The sequence below is a fragment of the Microcaecilia unicolor genome, chromosome 10, assembly GCF_901765095.1.
Source record: "Microcaecilia unicolor chromosome 10, aMicUni1.1, whole genome shotgun sequence".
NCBI classification, from domain to species: Eukaryota; Metazoa; Chordata; class Amphibia; order Gymnophiona; family Siphonopidae; genus Microcaecilia; species Microcaecilia unicolor.
In genome coordinates this window covers 161,978,011-161,996,865 of record NC_044040.1, presented here as the reverse complement: position 1 = coordinate 161,996,865, position 18,855 = coordinate 161,978,011, and the positions used below count along the sequence as shown (strand labels likewise).

Below are 18,855 nucleotides of genomic sequence, written 5' to 3'. Positions count from 1 at the left end.
GGGGATTCTCCTGATATGATCTTATGGATTATTGTATGGACCTTGAAGTATATTCTCTCTTTAATGGGGAGCCAGTGAAGCCTCTCTCGAAGGGGTGAGGCACTTTCAAATTTTGACTTGCCAAATATAAGTCTTGCTGCCATGTTCTGGGCAGTCTGGAGACTTTTCAGGACTTGGGATTTACATCCAAGGAAAGCACTGTTGCAATAATCAACCTGAGTGATGACTGTGGATTGAACCAGGTTGACTATGTTTTTAGCTTAAATGCATACACACAATTTTTTGACAGGCTTTTTCTGGCAAATAGACAATTTATCATCTGAATTATAATATGAGAATGCTATGACTTCTGTATACCATGCAATATTAAAAAAAAAATTAAAATGCACACTTCCAGCAGCAATACTCATCCTTCATCAATTAAAAATAATCTAAAAGTATTAGCCTTGAAATTGCTTAAGTTAGTTTCCTGCAATTCCTTTGCTCCTGAGGGGAGTGTTTTCAACACTTTCCTGGAGGCACACCTATCCAATGGGGTTTTCAAAATCACCACAGATAATATGGATGCGATGAAGATCCATCGTATGCAAATCTAATATATGCTAATATATCTCATACATGTTCATTGTAGTAATTCTGAAAACCTGACTGGCTAGGTGTGCTGCCAGAAAAAGGTTTAAAAGTGCTGCCTTAGGAACAGGCATGCTTGAAAGAGTCTTGCAAATGACCTCATTATGAGCATAATCCAACTGGTTTATGTAAGAAGTGATATTTGTGACACCATAATTGATATGGAACAATCAGATCCAATGAGTCTAATATAGCTTTCTTCGGAGAATTACTGGGGAACATCAGAATTTTAAAAAATAAGTCTTAACTGATGTATAATGATTAATGCTATCTGAAAGGTATTTTGAAATACAATAAAATGGACGCAGAGGATGGTTTAAAAACAAATACTGTATATAAGATGGCTTACTTGCATAGATACCTATGGCTTCATAAAAAGGATTCCAAAAATAGAAGTATTAGTTGCAGTTACTTAACCTACCTTCTATACTATGTTCTTTTGTTCTGGGAGTATTGCAGTAGACTTGAGCTTCATAGATCGGGTCTATTGCTGGTGGTTCTGTCAGTGGGTCTGGCATTATTCTCTTTCGGTTCTTACTACTTGAACCATCTTCCTTAACAGAAGTGACCGGAATCAAATGTACTAGGAGATATACAAAAATACAAATTTAAAGTTCAGGAAACTGTTAAATCATTTAGGACCCTATTTACTAAGTCGCGCTGTAGGCGTGCAAACTTTTTAGCATGCGCTAGCACTAGAGACACCCATAGGAATATAATGGGCATCTCTATAGTGTTACCATGTTCTAGTTTTTAGTGCGTGCTAAAAAGTTAGCATGCCTACAGCGTGGCTTAGTAAACAGGTCCCTTAGTCTAAATAAAGCAAAGTTGCCTACTGGTTCTGTCTGAAGGCAGAAGTCCACCAGTCACAATTGGGTTATGTGACTAAGGCTTAATTTCTGCCAGTATGAGATAGAATGATGTTCTAGGACTTCTTGCGTCTCAGGAAGTGACTTCATTGTTGCTCCCAGTGTTCTCCCTGTCCAACTAACTCCCCCATGTGGACTGGCTTCTCTCCTTTCTCTTCCCTTGTCTTAACCCTTTTCCCCCCAGTGTACCTTTAAAACTTGTCTTCTCTTGTATTATTTGAATATACATACACACTGTTTCAATATTATTTGTAAAAACAAGTTACTATACAGAGATAGAGGAATTGTATTTGTAAATACAAGAAAATTTTATAAAAACCACGCAGTACTCTTCTGCCTCTGTGGGCAAAATTTTCTTGGAAGAACATAGAGCAATATCAAATGTGTAGAACAGTGTTAACAAAAATACCAATTAATCCAAGATTTTATTCATAATATTGAAAACTTACTACAACTGATAATAATCATTATGTTTTTAAAATTAAATATATGAATTGTCTAAATATACGTACATACCAGCTTTCTTTAATCCACAAATGTATTGTGTATGTAGGGGGGTAAGCTCACTTTCGGCCCTGGCCATGCCCTCAGCTCCATCTCCATTTTGTCAACAAATTAAGCCCAGCTTTTAACTGTTGGGTCAGAAACTTCAAGATTGTTTTACAAGGGGATGTTTTGGACAGGTTTCAGTTTCTAGATTACACAAAGCTTTGGTATCTGTTCTCTCCTCCCCCCCCCCCCCTCCCCCCCAAGGAATACGGTCCACTTAAGGAGGCTTGGAGTAAAGATCTGGGGTATGAATTGAAGGGAGTAGATTTTTTTTTAATATTGATAAAGGCTATCCCGAAGCAGGTGGGTAGTACTGAGCTCCAGGAAAGTCAATATCGGATACTCCATAGGGGGTATATATCACAATCTCAGGCTGTTAGAGCAGGATGGGTATCTGATGCTCAATGTTCCAAATGTAAGCAGGGGGGGCAATACCTTTTTTCATGCCTTTTGGAGTTGTGATGGTTCTCAAGCTTTTTGGAGATCACTTCATAGATACTTAGGGACTCTTCTCGGACAACAAGTAATTCCTTCCTGGAAAGGAGTCTTATTAAATAAATGGGAGGCTTACAGTATACCTGACAAAAACTCATGTCTCCTACTTTGTAAGGCTTATGCATTGGGGAAAAAAATGTATACGTAAGTATTGTATGCAAGAAAAACCTCCCTCTTTTTGGTATTTGAGAAACAGATTCCATGAGTTAATGCACTGGGAAGCATGGGCAGCTCAGACTTCCCCAAAGAGAAGGCCTTCATCTCTATCTGGAATAGTTATCTGCAAAATATCTCTCTATATAAAAGGCAACCCCAACGTTCTAATGAAGCCTCCACGGAAGTTGAGGCGCCCGAGATATCCGGTGTGCCCATGAGTGTCTGCACTGCCCTCGCGTCAAAACGTGATGACGTCGAGGGTGGAGCAATGACACTCGAGGGCCGAAATGGAAATGGCACAAGCACGGAAGCGCAGCAAAAAAAAAAACCTCCCCACACAGAGCGAACCACGAACAACGTCCGACGGTCACACGGAGGCAGGCAAGCAGCTCGGAGGGACGGAGGGAGGGGGCCCCTAACATTATAGAACCTTGCTAGCGCCCGTTTCATTGCGCTCAGAAACAGGCCTTTTTTCCTAGTTTCCCATAAAGCAAGAAGTGCTGTATTAGATAGGTTCCCAGGTGTTTCTTAAGACAGTCAGACACAAGGGTTGTTTTGGGGTTCGGAAAGTAGATGTTACCAGTCCAATGATGACCTGGAGTTATAAGCGTCCAAACAACAAGTCATCTCTGTAACAACTTATAGTTATGGTTACGGTAGGGTGAGATGGGGTGTGATTCAGTAAAGCAGATATAAATGGAGTATTGCTGTATGTTCATAATTCTATAACCATTTGATATCTTTAAACTAGTCGCTTAATTATTTGCTGTTTTTTTGTTTTTTTTCCAAAGACTATTTATAATCTTTACAATTTTGAAATATATTGAATGTGCAGGGTGGGGTGGGCGGAGGGGAGTTTGGGTTAGACGTGAAATTGTACAACACGTGTTTCTGTTTGAATTCTGTACTTTATTTCCTTGTTCAATAAAAAATTAGAGTTAATAAATGTACAGAACATAAACAAATTACAATAAATTGAATAATTTCAATAAGCAAATTAATACATTTGAAGTAAGTAACTAGGGAGTCTCTCTCTAGGACAAACAAATACTTAAGGGTGGATAGGTGAGAGCTAATTAGGGACTAGATGGAAAACAAGATTAAAAAAAAGGGTTTTGGTACTAATATACTAAAGGTCCCTTTTATGAAGCTGCGGCAAAAGGGGACCTATGCTGGCATTGGCGCATATTTTTGATGCGCGCCAAGGCCCCCTTTTACCGCAGATGGTAAAAGGGTAGTATTCCTTTTCTGAAGGAAATGGCCATGCGGCAAGTAAAGCATTTGCAGCGCAGTCATTTCGGGGGAGCCCTTATTGCCACCATTGATGTGGCAATAAGGGCTCCCGTACTAACCCAGTGGTAACCAGGCAGCACGTGGCACTGCCCGATTACTGCCAAGTACGCCTTGGTGCTACAAAAATAAATATATTTTGTAGTGCAGGATATGACGGCGCTCTGGGGGTAGGAAGTACTGCTGTGCTGCTGCGGTAGCGAGCAGTAAGCCCTTGTTGGGTTTACCGCCGCTTTGTAAAAGTGGCCCTAAGACACTAATCGTTGGAGTAAAACTTGTCTAAAAATAAAAAAAAAAAAGTAAACTATATCAACCTGCCCCAAGTTTAACAGAAGGTTATTACACTAGACAGACAACTCCACACATACCCTGCTTCTTAAACACTTTAGAATCTGCTGCGTGCCACTGTCAGGAGGCAGAATGTTGAGGTAGACAGATCGTGGTCAGGCTAAGTTTTGACAAACCTTATATGCTCATGTAGCACATTTCTTGCAATGAAAGTACCTAGTTTATGATTTATAAAATGTATAAAATATCTTTATTGATTTTTAAGTACATTTCTCTATAGCAGAAGCACCTGCTAGTGAGATTTTCCATCAAGCTGTCCATATGCACATTTGTTGACCATGGTCGAGTAGACACAAAGAATAAAAAGGCCAGCAGCCCAAGGGCAGATTTAGCAACGGGGTTGAAGACATCCCCTGGCCAGGCACTGTCAGACCAAAAGCAGCAAGAGCAAAATAAGCAACCAAAGACGCAGGGAATGAAAAGAGTCCAGTGGTAGGACAAAGTGTGCCCGACAGGGATGCCAAGCCCTGTGTGGCGAAAGAAAGGAGGAGGAAAATGAGCAACCATGTCATGGGGACTAGAGGTCTGGCAAAAAGAAAAAGCAGGGCTTACAGGTGACGCTGGGCCTCATCAGCTAATTACTAGGGGAATCACAGACAAAGCAAGAATTGTCCGTGTTCAGTCCTCCATCTGCTGACCATTCTGTTTGCTGTGTCAACTGTAGCACAGAGGTAAAATCAAAGAACAGAGTAGGGGAAAGGGAAGCAAGGGAAGGCAAATGGCACTGGAACGTACTATAGTGCATATCACAAACGCGCCCTAAAAAAAAAAAAAGACCACCCTCCATACCCTTTTCCAACAGTGCTGAGAGTACCCCCAATCACACACACACCACTACCAACACCTATCCCCACCAAAAGCAGAAAACAATCAAAAATGGCAAAACAAAGAGCTGAGGTAAATTGTGCTCACTCTGAAGCTAAAAATACTGGCCAACCTTAGTACACTGACTCTTTCAAAAAGTAAGCTATGTATAGGGTGAGGATTAGGTAAGCTATGGTGTGTGCACAGTATATGTATGTGACTCCTATACCCTTGCCCCATCTGTATACACAACTCACACATACATGTCCTCTATACACCTATCCTCAAATGTCCACATTACCAGCCACTTTACTGAGTCACACTTCACCACAGAGGAAAAGTAATGAACCATTTTGTCACCCAGTAAGCATACACTAACTTGCTACGCTCTGAACACTTTTGCTTCAATTTAACGATAAAGTACACCCATATAAGCAGAGCATATTAATATCGACAAAGTCAAAGTTAAGAATAGTTACCTAACAGAAGAAAGTGCACCAGCATGTCTTCTGATTGAGATGACAGGACTACCAAATAATCTCCTTTTCTCCTCAAAACTGTAAGCACAGAGTACAGAAAAAAAAGCCACACCTACTGCATATTTTTCAACTTGGCAAATAATTCTTTAAAACAACTTTACACTCAGAATACAAATGCCTCTTTCATTTCCAGGCATACATCAGCCAGTCCAAATTGTATGAAAACTAAACCTGCTCTGTATGAATACTGCTAGTTTTTCACTCTCATGTGCCAACACAAATCCAAATATTACAAGGTTACATCACATCCCTCTTCTACTGAGAATTTAGATATTAATAAACTACATACAGAATCAAGTAATTATGTCAAAACACTACTGAATGAATCTCCTCTTGGTTTAAAAACAATTCTAATTATTTTCAAAGCCTTTAAAATTTACTATATGGAATGAACAGAAATAAAGGTTAATGCACAAAAACAAAATAAACAGAAAATACACATACTATACTTTTTAACTGCATTAAAATTAATACGCTTCTTGATTAGCTTTCAAGAGCTGACACACTAATCCTTGGGTCAGCATAACATCCTTATCTTTCACAGCCATACTTTCTTTCTCATGCTCTAGTTTTCTGCTTCATAGCAGTGCTGGCCATAGTACCATCTTAGATATCTTACCTTTTAACAAGGCCAGAAATTCCTTTTCATAGTTATATCACTCGCTTATATAAATTTAGCCATCTGGATATGGTTCTCAATCTTATTATTCTAGCAAGGGGTTCATCTGCATTTATTTTTGCACCTAAATAACACAGCTCAGCAGTTTCTTTTTACCGGTTTTCACAGTTTCTATATCTTCATTTTCATCACAGAATGTTGCCATCACATACTTCATATACTTTCTACAGATCTTCAGTCCTCCTCCTACCATTCCATCCAGATTTTTCTACATCTGTTGTAATGTTGTCAAAACACCACATTCATCAAGAACACCTTCTGAATATTTTTCATCACCATGTTTATTTATTTATATATTTATGACTACCACTGCCTTATTTCCGCTTCAACTGGATTTGGACTTAGCTCACACCTTTTCAGTAGTAATTCAAGGCGAGTTACATTCAGGTATAGTAGGTGTTTCCCCAGCCATAGAAGCATAGAAAAATGTAGGCAGATAATCATATGGCCTATCCAGTCTGCCATCCATGCCATCTACTCTCCTTATCGCTCTCTTAGGGAAGCTCTCTTGAATTCAGATACTATGTTTTTATTTATTTATTACATTTGTACCCCACATTTTCCCAATGAACATTGGTCAACTGGGCCTCGCAACGACATAACAGAGATTGACCTGAAAACATAAACAACTAACTGAGAGTGCAGCCTGGAACAAAACAAAAATGGATCTAGGGGGATGGAGTTGGATTCTAAACCATGAACAGATTCTGTAGCACCGACAGCCCAAACCGACTGTCGCGTCGGGTATCCTGCTGAAGGCAGTAGTGAAATGTGAATGTGTGGACTGATGACCACGTTGCAGCCTTGCAAATCTCCTCAATGGAGGCTGACTTTAAGTGAGCCACTGACGCAGCCATGGCTCTAACATTATGAGCCGTGACATGACCCACCAGAGTCAGCCCAGCTTGGGCATAAGTGAAGGATATGCAATCTGCTAGCCAATTGGAGATTGTGCGTTTTCTGATGGCGACTCCCCTCCTGTTGGGATCAAAAGAGACAAACAACTGGGCAGCCTAAAGGGCTTCGTCCACTCCACGTAAAAGGCCAATGCTCTCTTGCAGTCCAAGGTGTGCCAACTGTTTTTGCCAAGGCGAGTATGAGGACGTGGAAAGAATGTTGGCAAGACAATTGACTGGTTCAGATGGAACTCCAACACCACCTTTGGCAGGAACTTAGGGTGCATGCGGAGGACTACTCTGTTGTGATGAAAATTGATATAAGGTGCATGCACTACCAAGGCCTGAAGCTCACTGACTCTACGAGCTGAAGTAACTGCCACCAAGAAAACGTCCTTCCAGGTCAAATACTTCAGATGGCAGGAATTCAGTGGCTCAAAAGGAGCTTTCATCAGCTGGATGAGAACGATGTTGAGACCCCATGACACTGGTGGAGGTTTGACAGGGGGCTTTAACAAAAGCAAACCTCTCATGAAGCGAACAACTAAAGGCTGTCCAGAGATAGACCTACCCTCTACACGGCGATGATAAGCACTAATCGCACTAAGGTGAACCCTTACGGAGTTGGTCTTGAGACCAGACTCTGACAAGTGTAGAAGGTATTCAAGCAGGGTCTGTGTAGGACAAGAAAGAGGATCTAGGGCCTTGCTGTCACACCAGACGGCAAACCTCCTCCATTTAAAAGAGTAACACCTCTTTGTGGAATCTTTCCTGGAAGCAAGCAAAACTCAGGAAACACCCTCTGAAAGACCCAAGCAGGCAAATTCTAAGCTCTCAACATCCAGGCCATGAGAGCCTGAGACTGGAGGCTGGGATGTAGAAGCGACCCCTTGTTCTGACAGATGAGGGTTAGAAAACATTCCAATCTCCACGATTCTTCAGAGGACAACTCCAGAAGAAGAGGAACCAAATTTGATGCGGCCAGAAAGGTGCTATTAGGATCATGGTTCCGCAGCCTTGCTTCAGTTTCAGCAAAGTCTTCCCTACTAGAGGTATGGGAGGATATGCATACAGAAGGCCTGTCCTCCAATGCAGGAGAAAGGCATCTGACACTATCTTGTCGTGGGCATGAAGCCTGGAACAGAACTGAGGGACCTTGTGATTGATCTGAGTGGCAACAATATCCACCGAGGGGGTGCCCCACGCTCAAACGATGTTGCGGACTACGCCCATGTTCAGTGACCACTCGTGAGGTTGTATTATCCTGCTCAGTCTGTCGGCCAGACTGTTGTTTACACCTGCCAGATAAGTGGCTTCGAGAAACATGCCGTGACAAGTCCAAAGCCACATCTGGACAGCTTACTGACACAGAGAGCGAGATCCGGTGCCCCCCTTCTTGTTTTGGTGTAGTACATGGCAACCTGATTGTCTGTCTGAATTAAGATGACTTGGTTGGACAGCCAATCTCTGAAAGCCTTTAGAGCGTTCCAGATCGCTCTTAATTCCAGGAGGTTGATCTGCATACCTTTTTCCTGAAAGGACCAGGTTCCCTGAGTGTGGAGCCCATCTACATGAGCTCCTCACCCCTGGAGAGATGCATCAGTCGTCAGCACTTTCTGTGGCTGAGGAACTTGGAATGGTCGCCCCATGGTCAAATTGGATCGAATCGTCCACCACTGAAGAGAATTCCGAAAGCTCATAGACAGTTGGACTACATCTTCTAGATCCCCTGCAGATGGAAACCACTGGGAAGCTAGGGTCCATTGAGCTGATCCGATATGTAGCCGTGCCATGGGAGTTACATGAACTGTAGAGGCCATGTGCCTCAGAAGTCTCAACATCTGCCGAGCTGTGACCTGCTGGGACGCTCAAACCAAGGACACCAAGGACAGAAGGTTGTCCGCCCTTGCCTCTGGTAGGTAAGCTCGAGCTGTCTTTGTGTTCAATAGGGCTGCAATGAATTCCAATTTATGGACTGGGGTGAGATGGGAGTTGGGATAATTTATGACGAACCCCAGTAGCTCTAGCACCTGAATAGTCATTCACATGGACTCCAGAGCACCCTCCTTCGAGGTGCTCTTCACCAGCCAATCGTCGAGATAAGGAAACACATGAACTCCCAATCTGCATAGCGATGCTGCGACTACAGCTAGGCATTTTGTAAACACTCTGGGCGCAAACGCCAGGCCAAAAGGCAGTACACGGTACTGAAAGTGCTGTGTTACTAGCCAAAATCGAAGATACTTCCTGTGAGCATCGAGATGTGGGTGTAAGCATCCTTTAAGTCCAGAGAGCATAGCCAATCGTTTTCCTGAATCATGGGAAGAAGGGTGCCCAGGGAAACCATCCTGAACTTTTCTCGAACTAGAAATTTGTTCAGGGCCCTTAGGTTTAGAATGGGACGCATCCCTCGTTTTCTTTTGCACAAGGAAGTACCTGGAATAGAATCCCAGCCCTACTTCCCCTGGTGGAACGGGTTCAACCGCTTGGGCCTGTAGAAGGGCGAAGAGTTCCTCTGCAAGTACCTGTTTGTGCTGGGAACTGTAAGAATGAGCTCCCAGTCGATTCCAGATTGAGGGTGTATCCTGACCGGACTATTTGAAGAACCCACCGATTGGAGGTTATAAGAGGCCACCTTTGGTGAAAAAATATCAACCTCCCTCCGACCAGCAAGTTGTCCGGCAAGGACACTTTTTCTGAGGCTATGCTGAACTGGAGCCAGTCAAAAGCTCGTCCCTTGCTTTTGATGGGGAGCCGCAGAGGACTTAGGCGCAAGCTGTTGACGAGAACGAGCGCGCTCAGACTGAGCGTGGACAGGCTGCAAAGAAGCAGGAGTGTACCTACGCCTAGCATAGGAATAGGGAGCACTCCTCTTCCCTCCAAAAAACCTCCAAGATGAGGTGGTAGAAGCAAAAGACACCCGGCGGGAGAGAGAATCCATAGCATCATTATGCTTTTTGAGCTGGTCAACCAGATCCTCTACTTTCTCGCCAAAACGGTTACCCCCCGGCAAGGAACATCCGCCATCCGCTGCTGGACCGAATGATCCAAGTCAGAGACACGCAGCCATGAGAGTCTGCGCATCATTATACCTTGGGCAGCGATTCTGGATGCTATGTCAAAAGTGTCGAACGTACCTCTGGCCAGGAATTTTCAACACGCCTTCTGCTGCCTGACCACCTGGTGAAAAGGCTCGGCCTTCTCCGGAGGGAGCGCATCAACCAAGCTAGACAGTTGCCTCACCAAGTTCCGCAAGTGGATGCTCGTGAAGAGCTGGTATGTCTGTATTTTTGCAGCAAGCATAACGGTCTGATACGTCTTCCTCCCAAAAAAAAAAAAAGTCCAAGGTTCTAGATTCTCTGCCTGGGGGCGCCGAGGCATAGTCCCTAGTACTCTTGGCCCTTTTGAGAGCAGAGTCCACCACCATGGAACTGCGAGGTAGCTGAGACTTAATCAATCTAGGTTCCCCGTGGATCCAATATTGGGTTTCAGTTCTTTTCGGGATCACGGGGTTAGACAGAGGGAACGATCAGTTTTGCATCAGGACTGCCTTCAGTACATTATGCAACGGAGCCTTTGCAGCCTCTCTAGGTGGAGAAGGATATTCCAGGACCTCGAGCATCTCAGCCCTGGGCTCATCCTCAGCCTATAACAAACAGCACTCTAGCTAACAAACTCTTAAGCGAGCGGTGCTTATATTCTAATGTGGAGAAAAAGCCCTCAGAAACCAGAGGCAATCTGCCAAAGGTTTAAAGCGTGGTTACAAATCAGCAATCTTTTATCCGTAGCACACGCTTAGTTTCTATCATAGGGCACAAAAAACTCCACAGAATGTCAGAATATATTTTCTCTTGTATATGTTTAAATGGCTTCTGTACCACTTTGGAACCGTAACCCTCTCAAATCAACAGCATCAAAAGAAATAAAGTTGCACTTAGCTTGTGCTGTCTGATAGAGCACTCTTTAATCAACGTTCAATGGGGACCACCGTTTCACCCGAAATATGGCTTCATCAGGAACGGAGTGCCTCAATATGATGCTGAGGGTCTGAAAAAAAATCAACAAAATGGTAATGAAAAATAATAATTAGAAGACAAAATCAGCACAAAGGAATGCAACCCACAGAGAAACTCACTGCTCATGGAAGCGCTCAAAGTCTCAAAATGGCGCTTCAGCGTGCTCGGCTAAACAGCTGTTTTAAATAGATTCATTCATTAAAGGATCTGATGACTAATAGAAAACGTGCCAATCAATGGAACTATTTAGTCCATTGGGTTCCAATGTGTTCAAATCAAAAATCCAGCTTGCCACATTTGTAATGTTAGTTTTCGATCCCCGCCTCTATTGGATAGATCTACTTTATCAATAGCAAAACATCGAAGGTCTTCAAATCTGTGATTATTAACGATACAGTGTTCTACTAATGGTTCCTTATGGTTAGATCTCCTGATATTTGATCTATGCTCCAGAATTCTTGTTTTCAGCGGTCTAGTGGTCATCCCAATATAGGTTTTATTGCAGGGACAGCTGATGGAATAAACAACGTGATCAGTTAAACAATTAGAGAAGTGACGTAAGGTATGAACTCTATTCGTTCTGTGATTAAAGAACTCTTTAATTTGTAAGGTGTTAGGGCAAATTTGACAAAGGCCACACTTAAAGTGGCCACAAAGTTGTTTTCCATTCCTCTTCGTAGTCAGTCTGACATCAGCAGGACTAATAATCTCTTTGAAATTGTTTCCTCTTGAGAACGAGATGCGTAAATTGGTGTTGTGGAATGCGGGGGTGGATTGCATGATCTCCCATCTCTTCCTAGCTAACCGCGCTAGATGGGGCTACTTTCGTTATATTGCATCACCATAGTAAACACATTGTCATCTGTTGCTCTTTTGGTTGTGCTTGTCAGAAGAAGATCTCTATTGTTATGTTTAGCCCTCCGATAGGCTTTTTTAAAAACATATTCAGAATAGCCCCTGTCTGCTAAATCAGACATTAGACTCTGAGCTTGATGCTTAAAGGTTGACATATCAGTGCAGATACGTCTCAGTCGCAATAACTGTGAGAACGGGAGGCTGTTCCTCAATTGAGCCGGATGACAACTCGAATTATGCAGAAACGTATTCCTGTCTGTTTTTTTCTTAAAGACCTTGATGACAAACTGATTAGAGATGATTCTTACTTCAACATCCAGGTAGTGAATGCTCTCATATGAGTGTTGTTCGGCAAACTGTATGTCACTGTTGCAGCTGTTGATCCAAGTCATGAAGTTATTTAGTTCTGGAAAGATGCCACCCCAGAGCATGAAGATGTCATCAATGTACCTCCACCATTTCAATATAGTATCTTGAAATGGGGACTGAGAAATCCATTCTTTTTCAAAATAGGACATATACAGGTTAGCGATTGACGGTGCAAATGTGGCCCCCATCGCAACTCCGCTGGTTTGTAAATAAAACTTGAAATCATTTTCTTTCATCGCAATTCTTGCAAGAGTCAGGAGGAACTCCGTAGGTATCTGATGTGGTCTCTCGCTTCCTTCAAGAGCCTCTCTGATAATGTACATGGCATCTTCCTGAGGAATAGATGTATAAAGTGAACGGACATCAAGGGTGACCATGATTATGTCCTTAACTGCACAATCCACCTCATTTAATTTACATAAAAAATGGGTGCTGTCCCTAATGTATGATGGGATCTTCGGGACTTCAGGTTTCAAAAATGTGTCTACAAAGGTGGACAAAGGTTCCAAAACTGAATTCCTACCAGGAGGGTTTAAAAGTTGTTTGTGGACTTTAGGCAGTCAAAACCGAATTCCTACCAGATAGAATTGGTATACCAGGAGGGTGGAGCCAGTCTCTTTTCTGGTGGAGGGGAAGTTTCAGAAGGAATCCCAAAAGACTTGTCAGAGGAAAAGTACCTGGGATCTTCCTCTTCCTCCCACGAGTGCTCATCTTCAGTATTGGACAAGACATCTCTCAGAGCAGCCTGCCTCAACGCCGAGGAGCAACGTCCTCGATGGTGGTGCTGAGAAGTCGACGCCCGCCTGGACTCCGGTGAAGCTTCCTCCACCAACTTCGAAGGACAGTCGACCTGGGTGGCAGCTGACACCGATGCTACAGGCGGCACCGAGGTCGGGGACCTCACCGCAGGCGAAGGACCAGAGACAGCTGTAGCCGACGGTACGGAAGGTGCAAGCACACCCAACACCAAAGCTGCCTGGCGCAGTAACCCTTCCAGAAACTCTGGAAGCAGGGCCCTGATGCACTCGTCGAGAGCCACCATCGGACAAGGCTGCAGGGTCGGTAAAGGAGCCGGTGGCAGAATCTGTCAAGGCTCGGGAGCAGGTACCGGGCTGCTAGACCGACGCATCGGCACCTCCTGATTAGAGGGGGAGCGATCCTCTCGGCGCCGACGCTTCTCATGTGCCGAATCCCTCGACACCCCGGAGCTCCCGGCATCCATCATCGAGACTCCTCTGTACTGATGAGGAAGACGTGGAATCCTCACGTCTCCTCGGAGCCGGGGGCCTGCATAACAGGAGGCCTCGAGACAGGTGGAGACCCACTCGATACCTCACTGCTCCCAGCACGAGTTGGTTGTTCCGTAGCCATTACCTTCACGCCCGACGTCGATGCGTCCCTCGATGACGATGTTGAAGGACCGGACTGAGCCCCAAAAAGCTTTTCTCTTTGGGCTTCTCGAGACGCTTGGGTCCGTTTCTTCATGCAAAGACACAGACTACAAGCGGCTGGGCTGTGGTCGGGCCCAAGGCACTGGATACACCAAGCGGTACCCGAGATAGTCCTGTTGCACCAAGTACAACGTTTGAAGCCGCTGGGTGTCTTCGATGACATGGAAGAAAAAACAGCTTCGGCGAAATCAAAAGATGCGATCGTGCCTGTTAAAAGAAAAAAGGGCACAAAAAGAAGAGAGCAACCCGGCCGCATCGAAAAATAAAGGAAACTTAAAAAGGAGCAAAAAAAAGTAAAGAAAAACCACGGGAGTTTTTTTTTCTTTAACTGTAAATTCTAAGAAAAAAGAAAGAAAAAAAGATAACGCAAAAAAACTCTTTCCCGGGCCTGAGAGGAGCAGGGAAAAACTCGACCGCACCTCACCACATAGAAAAAGTAACTGAGCGGGAATGCTCACGCGACTGGCAGGAAGGCGGCCGTGTATGCGCAGTAAGCGCTGCACAAGCGCCAGAAGACTGGAAAAAAATTTTTATATTTTGCTGGCAAAATTGCTGGTTTCCCGGGCCGACACGGACGTTGACCTACATGTGAGAACCAGCAGCCTGCTTGTCCTCGGAGAAAAATTGTTACTGCAAGTTTTTGCCACTCTCTTCATATTCTCTTTTAGCCTTCTTTGTCAATGCTTTGCATCCAATTTACCAGTGCTTATGTTGCTTCTTATTTTCTTTGAGACCTTTTTCAATTTTTTGAAGGACATTTTTTTTGGCTCTAACAGCCTCTTACATTTCACATTTTAACCATGATGGCTGTCATTTCCTCTTCTATGCAACTTTGGGCTTCAAAGATGGTATTTTCAAACAATGTTCATGCCTGATTTTAACGTCCTAACCTTTGCAGCCAATCCTTTTAGCTTCTTTTTAACCATTTCTCTCATTTTATCATAGTCACTCTTTTGAAAATTAAAAATGCTGCTACAGTTCCTTTGTGGCTTTGTTCCAGATAGTAGCTCAAACTTGCTCATACTATGACCACTGTTTCCCAGCGGATCCAACACCATTACCTCTCATACTATGCCCTGCACTCCATAAAGGACTAGATCTAAAATAAGTCCCCCTCTGCAGCAGAATTTGAACCACATCACGATGCCTGTGCCATTACTAGGGAAGACACCATGGTGCTTACAGCAAATGAAGAACAGCAACTTTCAGACACTCTAAGTCAGTAATAATGTTCATCAGGTACTCAGATGGCTTAATCATTACTGTAGCAAGATTGCACTATAAGATTCTGACTCAGAGACTGTAGCAATACAAGACAGCAGAACTGAATTAGGCATAGGAAAACTCACTGATCCTTACATTTCTGAAGGTTCAAACCCTCTTCTGGGGAGACAAGGATGGATAGCAAGTACCTGGGCCCAAGAAATGCAATTAGAAACTGGGCTGGAAAGAGTAGACAAGTAAATGCCTACAACTGTGTCAAAGAAGGCGCAGATGAGCATACCACATGGAAGTTACACCTATTGCTATAAATTAAGATGCAAAAAAACTAAGCACCATCACATAGGAGTGGAGGAGTGGCCTAGTGGTTAGGGTGGTGGACTTTGGTCCTGCGGAACTGAGGAACTGAGTTTGATTCCCACTTCAAGCACAGGCAGCTCCTTGTGATTCTGGGCAAGTCACTTAACCCTCCATTGCCCCATGTAAGCCGCATTGAGCCTGCCATAAGTGGGAAAGCGCGGGGTACAAATGTAACAAAAAAAAATAGGACACATACACCTATTTAGAACTGAGTAAGGTATGTGTGCACTTATTTTATAGTACATCTCAGCATAGGAGCCAACTTTTCAAAATGATTGGGGGTGCTGAATTTTTTTTTAACAGGTGGTGCATTCCCCATCCCCTCCCTCCCCCTCCTCTGAGTTCCAGGCCCCCCTCCTCCGAGTTCCAGTACCCCCTCTCCTCCGAGTGCCAGTCCCAACCCCAGCCTGACCTCTTCTCCCACAACAGTCCTCCGCTGTTCCGTCCTCGCCTTCCTGCATGCCGCCCAGAATTTTAAAACTCATCTTACCTCAGGGTCCCGGCAGCAGCAGTGAAAGGCGAGCAGGCTCGGCGCTTCAGCCTTCCCTTCTCTCTCAGCTCTGGTCCCGCTCCTCTGCCGGGACCCCGAGGTAAGATGAGTTTTAAAATTCTGGGCGGCACGCAGGAAGGCGAGGACGGACCGGCGGAGGACTGAGGGAGAAGAGGGCGGGCACCGGGCAGGTAGGTAGGCTGGCTGGGAAGGGAACTTCCGACTTCTGGCGAGTGCACAGCCGGTCCTAGGGTTTCTGGCGCCCTCCTGCAGCCTATTAGTCGGCGCCCCTACCCATCCAGGGGTGGGATCACTATGGATCCGCCCCTACAGTAGTCACAACCCCTTTTACCAGCCATGGCATCATTGAAAACATTACACCAGTATAGAAGAAAAATAACTTGTGGTTTTTTTTTTCATTATAAATAATTTCTGTAAGCTGTTACAGCTCCATTATACTCTAAATGACACAAACCAAATTAGCATACAGACAATGAATTAGGAGAACAGACAGTCTTGCCAACTCTGAACAATGTGTTAGCAAAATCTCAGAATCTAACAAACAGATCCCTATTCAGACACTTGGCCTTACAGTCACACATGCAGAACAGAAATAGCCCCTCTTCAAATTCTTCAAAAATTAACCTGAAATCCTAAGAAGTTAGACTCTGCATGCAGCACAATACCAGAAAAACAGAAAGAAACACATTGCTATACATTGCAAAATAAGATAGTAGATGTAGCAGATGTAAATTCTGAAAGTGGACATATTCCAAACACTAAAATTAAAATGAAATAATTTTTTTGTACCTTTGTCTGGTGACTTTTTTTTCTGATCATGCTGGCCCAGTATCTGATTCTGCTGCTACTACTACTACTATTTAGCATTTCTATAGCGCTACAAATCGTACGCAGCGCTTCACAAACATAGAAGAAAGACAGTCCCTGCTCAAAGAGCTTACAACTCCAGGGCTTCCTTTCCATTTATTTCTTTACTTTCCTCCTTTCTTCATCATTTCTTGCTGTATATCCATAAGTAAAAGCTGGGTCCTCAGCAGACTTGACTGTCCAGTGGATCCAGCTTCTGCCTATTTTCTCCATCCATGTGCAGTTTTTCTCCTTTCTTCCTTTTCCCTCATCTCCTTCTTCTCTCTTCCCTCTTCCCTCCATCCACCCATGTCCAGCAACCCTCCACTGCCCTTCCCTCCATCCATGTCCAGCAACTCTCCTCTTCCCTCCATCCACCTATGTCCAGCAACTCTCCTCTCCCCTGCCCTCCATCCATCCATCCATATCCAGTAATTCTCCTCTCCCCCCTGCTGCCCCCCTCCATCCATCCATATCCAGCAATTCTCCTCTCTCTCCCCTGCCCTCCCCTCCATGTCCAGCAATTTCTCCTCTCTGCCTGGGGCCTGCCCTCCCATCCATCCCCATCCATGCTCCTCTCTCCCCTGCCCACCTCCATCCGTCTATATTAAGCAATTCTCCTCCCTCCTCTCCATCATGTCCAGCAATTTCGCCTCTCTGCCTGCCTGGGGCCTGTCTGCCCTCCCATCCATCCATGCTCCTCTCTTCCCTGCCCACCCCCATCCATCTATATTAAGCAATTCTCCTCCCTCCCCTCCATCATGTCCAGCAATTTCTCCTCTCTGCCTGCCTGGGGCTTGGCCTCTCATCCATCTCCATCCATGCTGCCCACCTCCAACTATCCATCCATATCAAGCAATTCTCCTCCCTCCCGTCCCCTCCGTGTCCTGCAATTTCTCCTCTCTCTCCCCTGCCCTCTCGCTCCCATGTCAACCTTCCCCTTGTATTTAAATTTACCGACGACGTCACAGCAACTGCTCATGCTCAGCGTCAGTGAAAAAGCTGCCCGACGTCTCTAGCCAATTCCTTCGCTCGTTCCTTCCCTCTCAGTGTGTCCCGCCCTCGCGGAAATGATGTCAGACGAAGGTGGGACACTGAGGGAAGGAACGAGCGAAGGAACGAGCGAAGGGATTGGCTAGAGACGTCGGGCAGCTTTTTCACCGATTCTGAGCATGAGCAGCTGCTACGACGTCGTCGGAGATAAATTTAAATCCCCCAAGGTGGCGCGGGTACCGGCGCAAGAATCCGAGGGCTGAGGAGGTAAGCAGCGGCATTGCCTTCCAGGTCGGCGCCCCCTGACAATGCCTGGGCGTGCAAAAATATTGGGGGTGCTCGAGCACCCACAGCACCCACGGAGTCGGCGCCTATGCATCTCAGGGAGGGCAAATTGCACCAGGTTAGATTGCTTTCTTTGGGAAGGAGGTGATAAAAATATTTTACTGTTTTTGGGGGGCAGGACCACCGAGGTGGAGAAACTGGATCCCCCTCTAATCAATTCCTGGACTAGTTGCTCCAACAAGCAGACATTTATTACATCTAGGAATTTTATCTCCCTGTCACTCTCTGATGTAACATTTATCCAGTCAATCTGTTGACATGGAAGTTAACTGGGCATTGGACAATATTCAGACCAGTGCTCAGATAACTTGGAACATAGTTAGGAGAGTATTTTTGCTGTTCTAATTTTATCTGCTTACTTAGCCGGCTGGCAGACCAAATACTGATGCTAACCGGCTCCGTCCAAACTCCATCCACTGGATCGCTTCTATCCTAGCAAGTTAGGGAATGGCCAGTTAGAGATATTCACCAGCATTACCTGGTTATGTGTCGTTGAATATGGCAGCCAGCTAAGCTGGGTTTAACTGGGCAGGAGCATCATCTGTCAGGTCAGTGCAGGGGGCCTGGCACGGAGGAGGGAGGGAGCGGCAGCGAGGAGGGTAGCTGGACATGGGGGAGGGCAGGGGGGAGAGA

At 44.8% G+C, this 18,855-nt stretch overlaps 1 protein-coding gene across 2 annotated transcripts in view; it reads right to left on the bottom strand.

The window, feature by feature from the left end:
- The window catches only part of PXYLP1 (2-phosphoxylose phosphatase 1), a 159,482-nt gene that overhangs the window by 99,328 nt on the left and 41,299 nt on the right, over nt 1-18,855 (bottom strand). Inside the window, exons 1-2 of one of the 2 annotated variants that reach the window (XM_030216457.1) lie at nt 5,621-5,863; nt 1,052-1,213 (exon numbers count right to left, since the gene is read on the bottom strand). In XM_030216457.1, the coding sequence (XP_030072317.1) occupies nt 1,052-1,213; nt 5,621-5,645 (187 nt within the window). In that variant the 5' untranslated portion in view covers nt 5,646-5,863. Of the gene's footprint in view, nt 1-1,051; nt 1,214-5,620; nt 5,864-18,855 lie in introns of those variants that run through there. The other variant, XM_030216456.1, reaches the window with a different exon arrangement.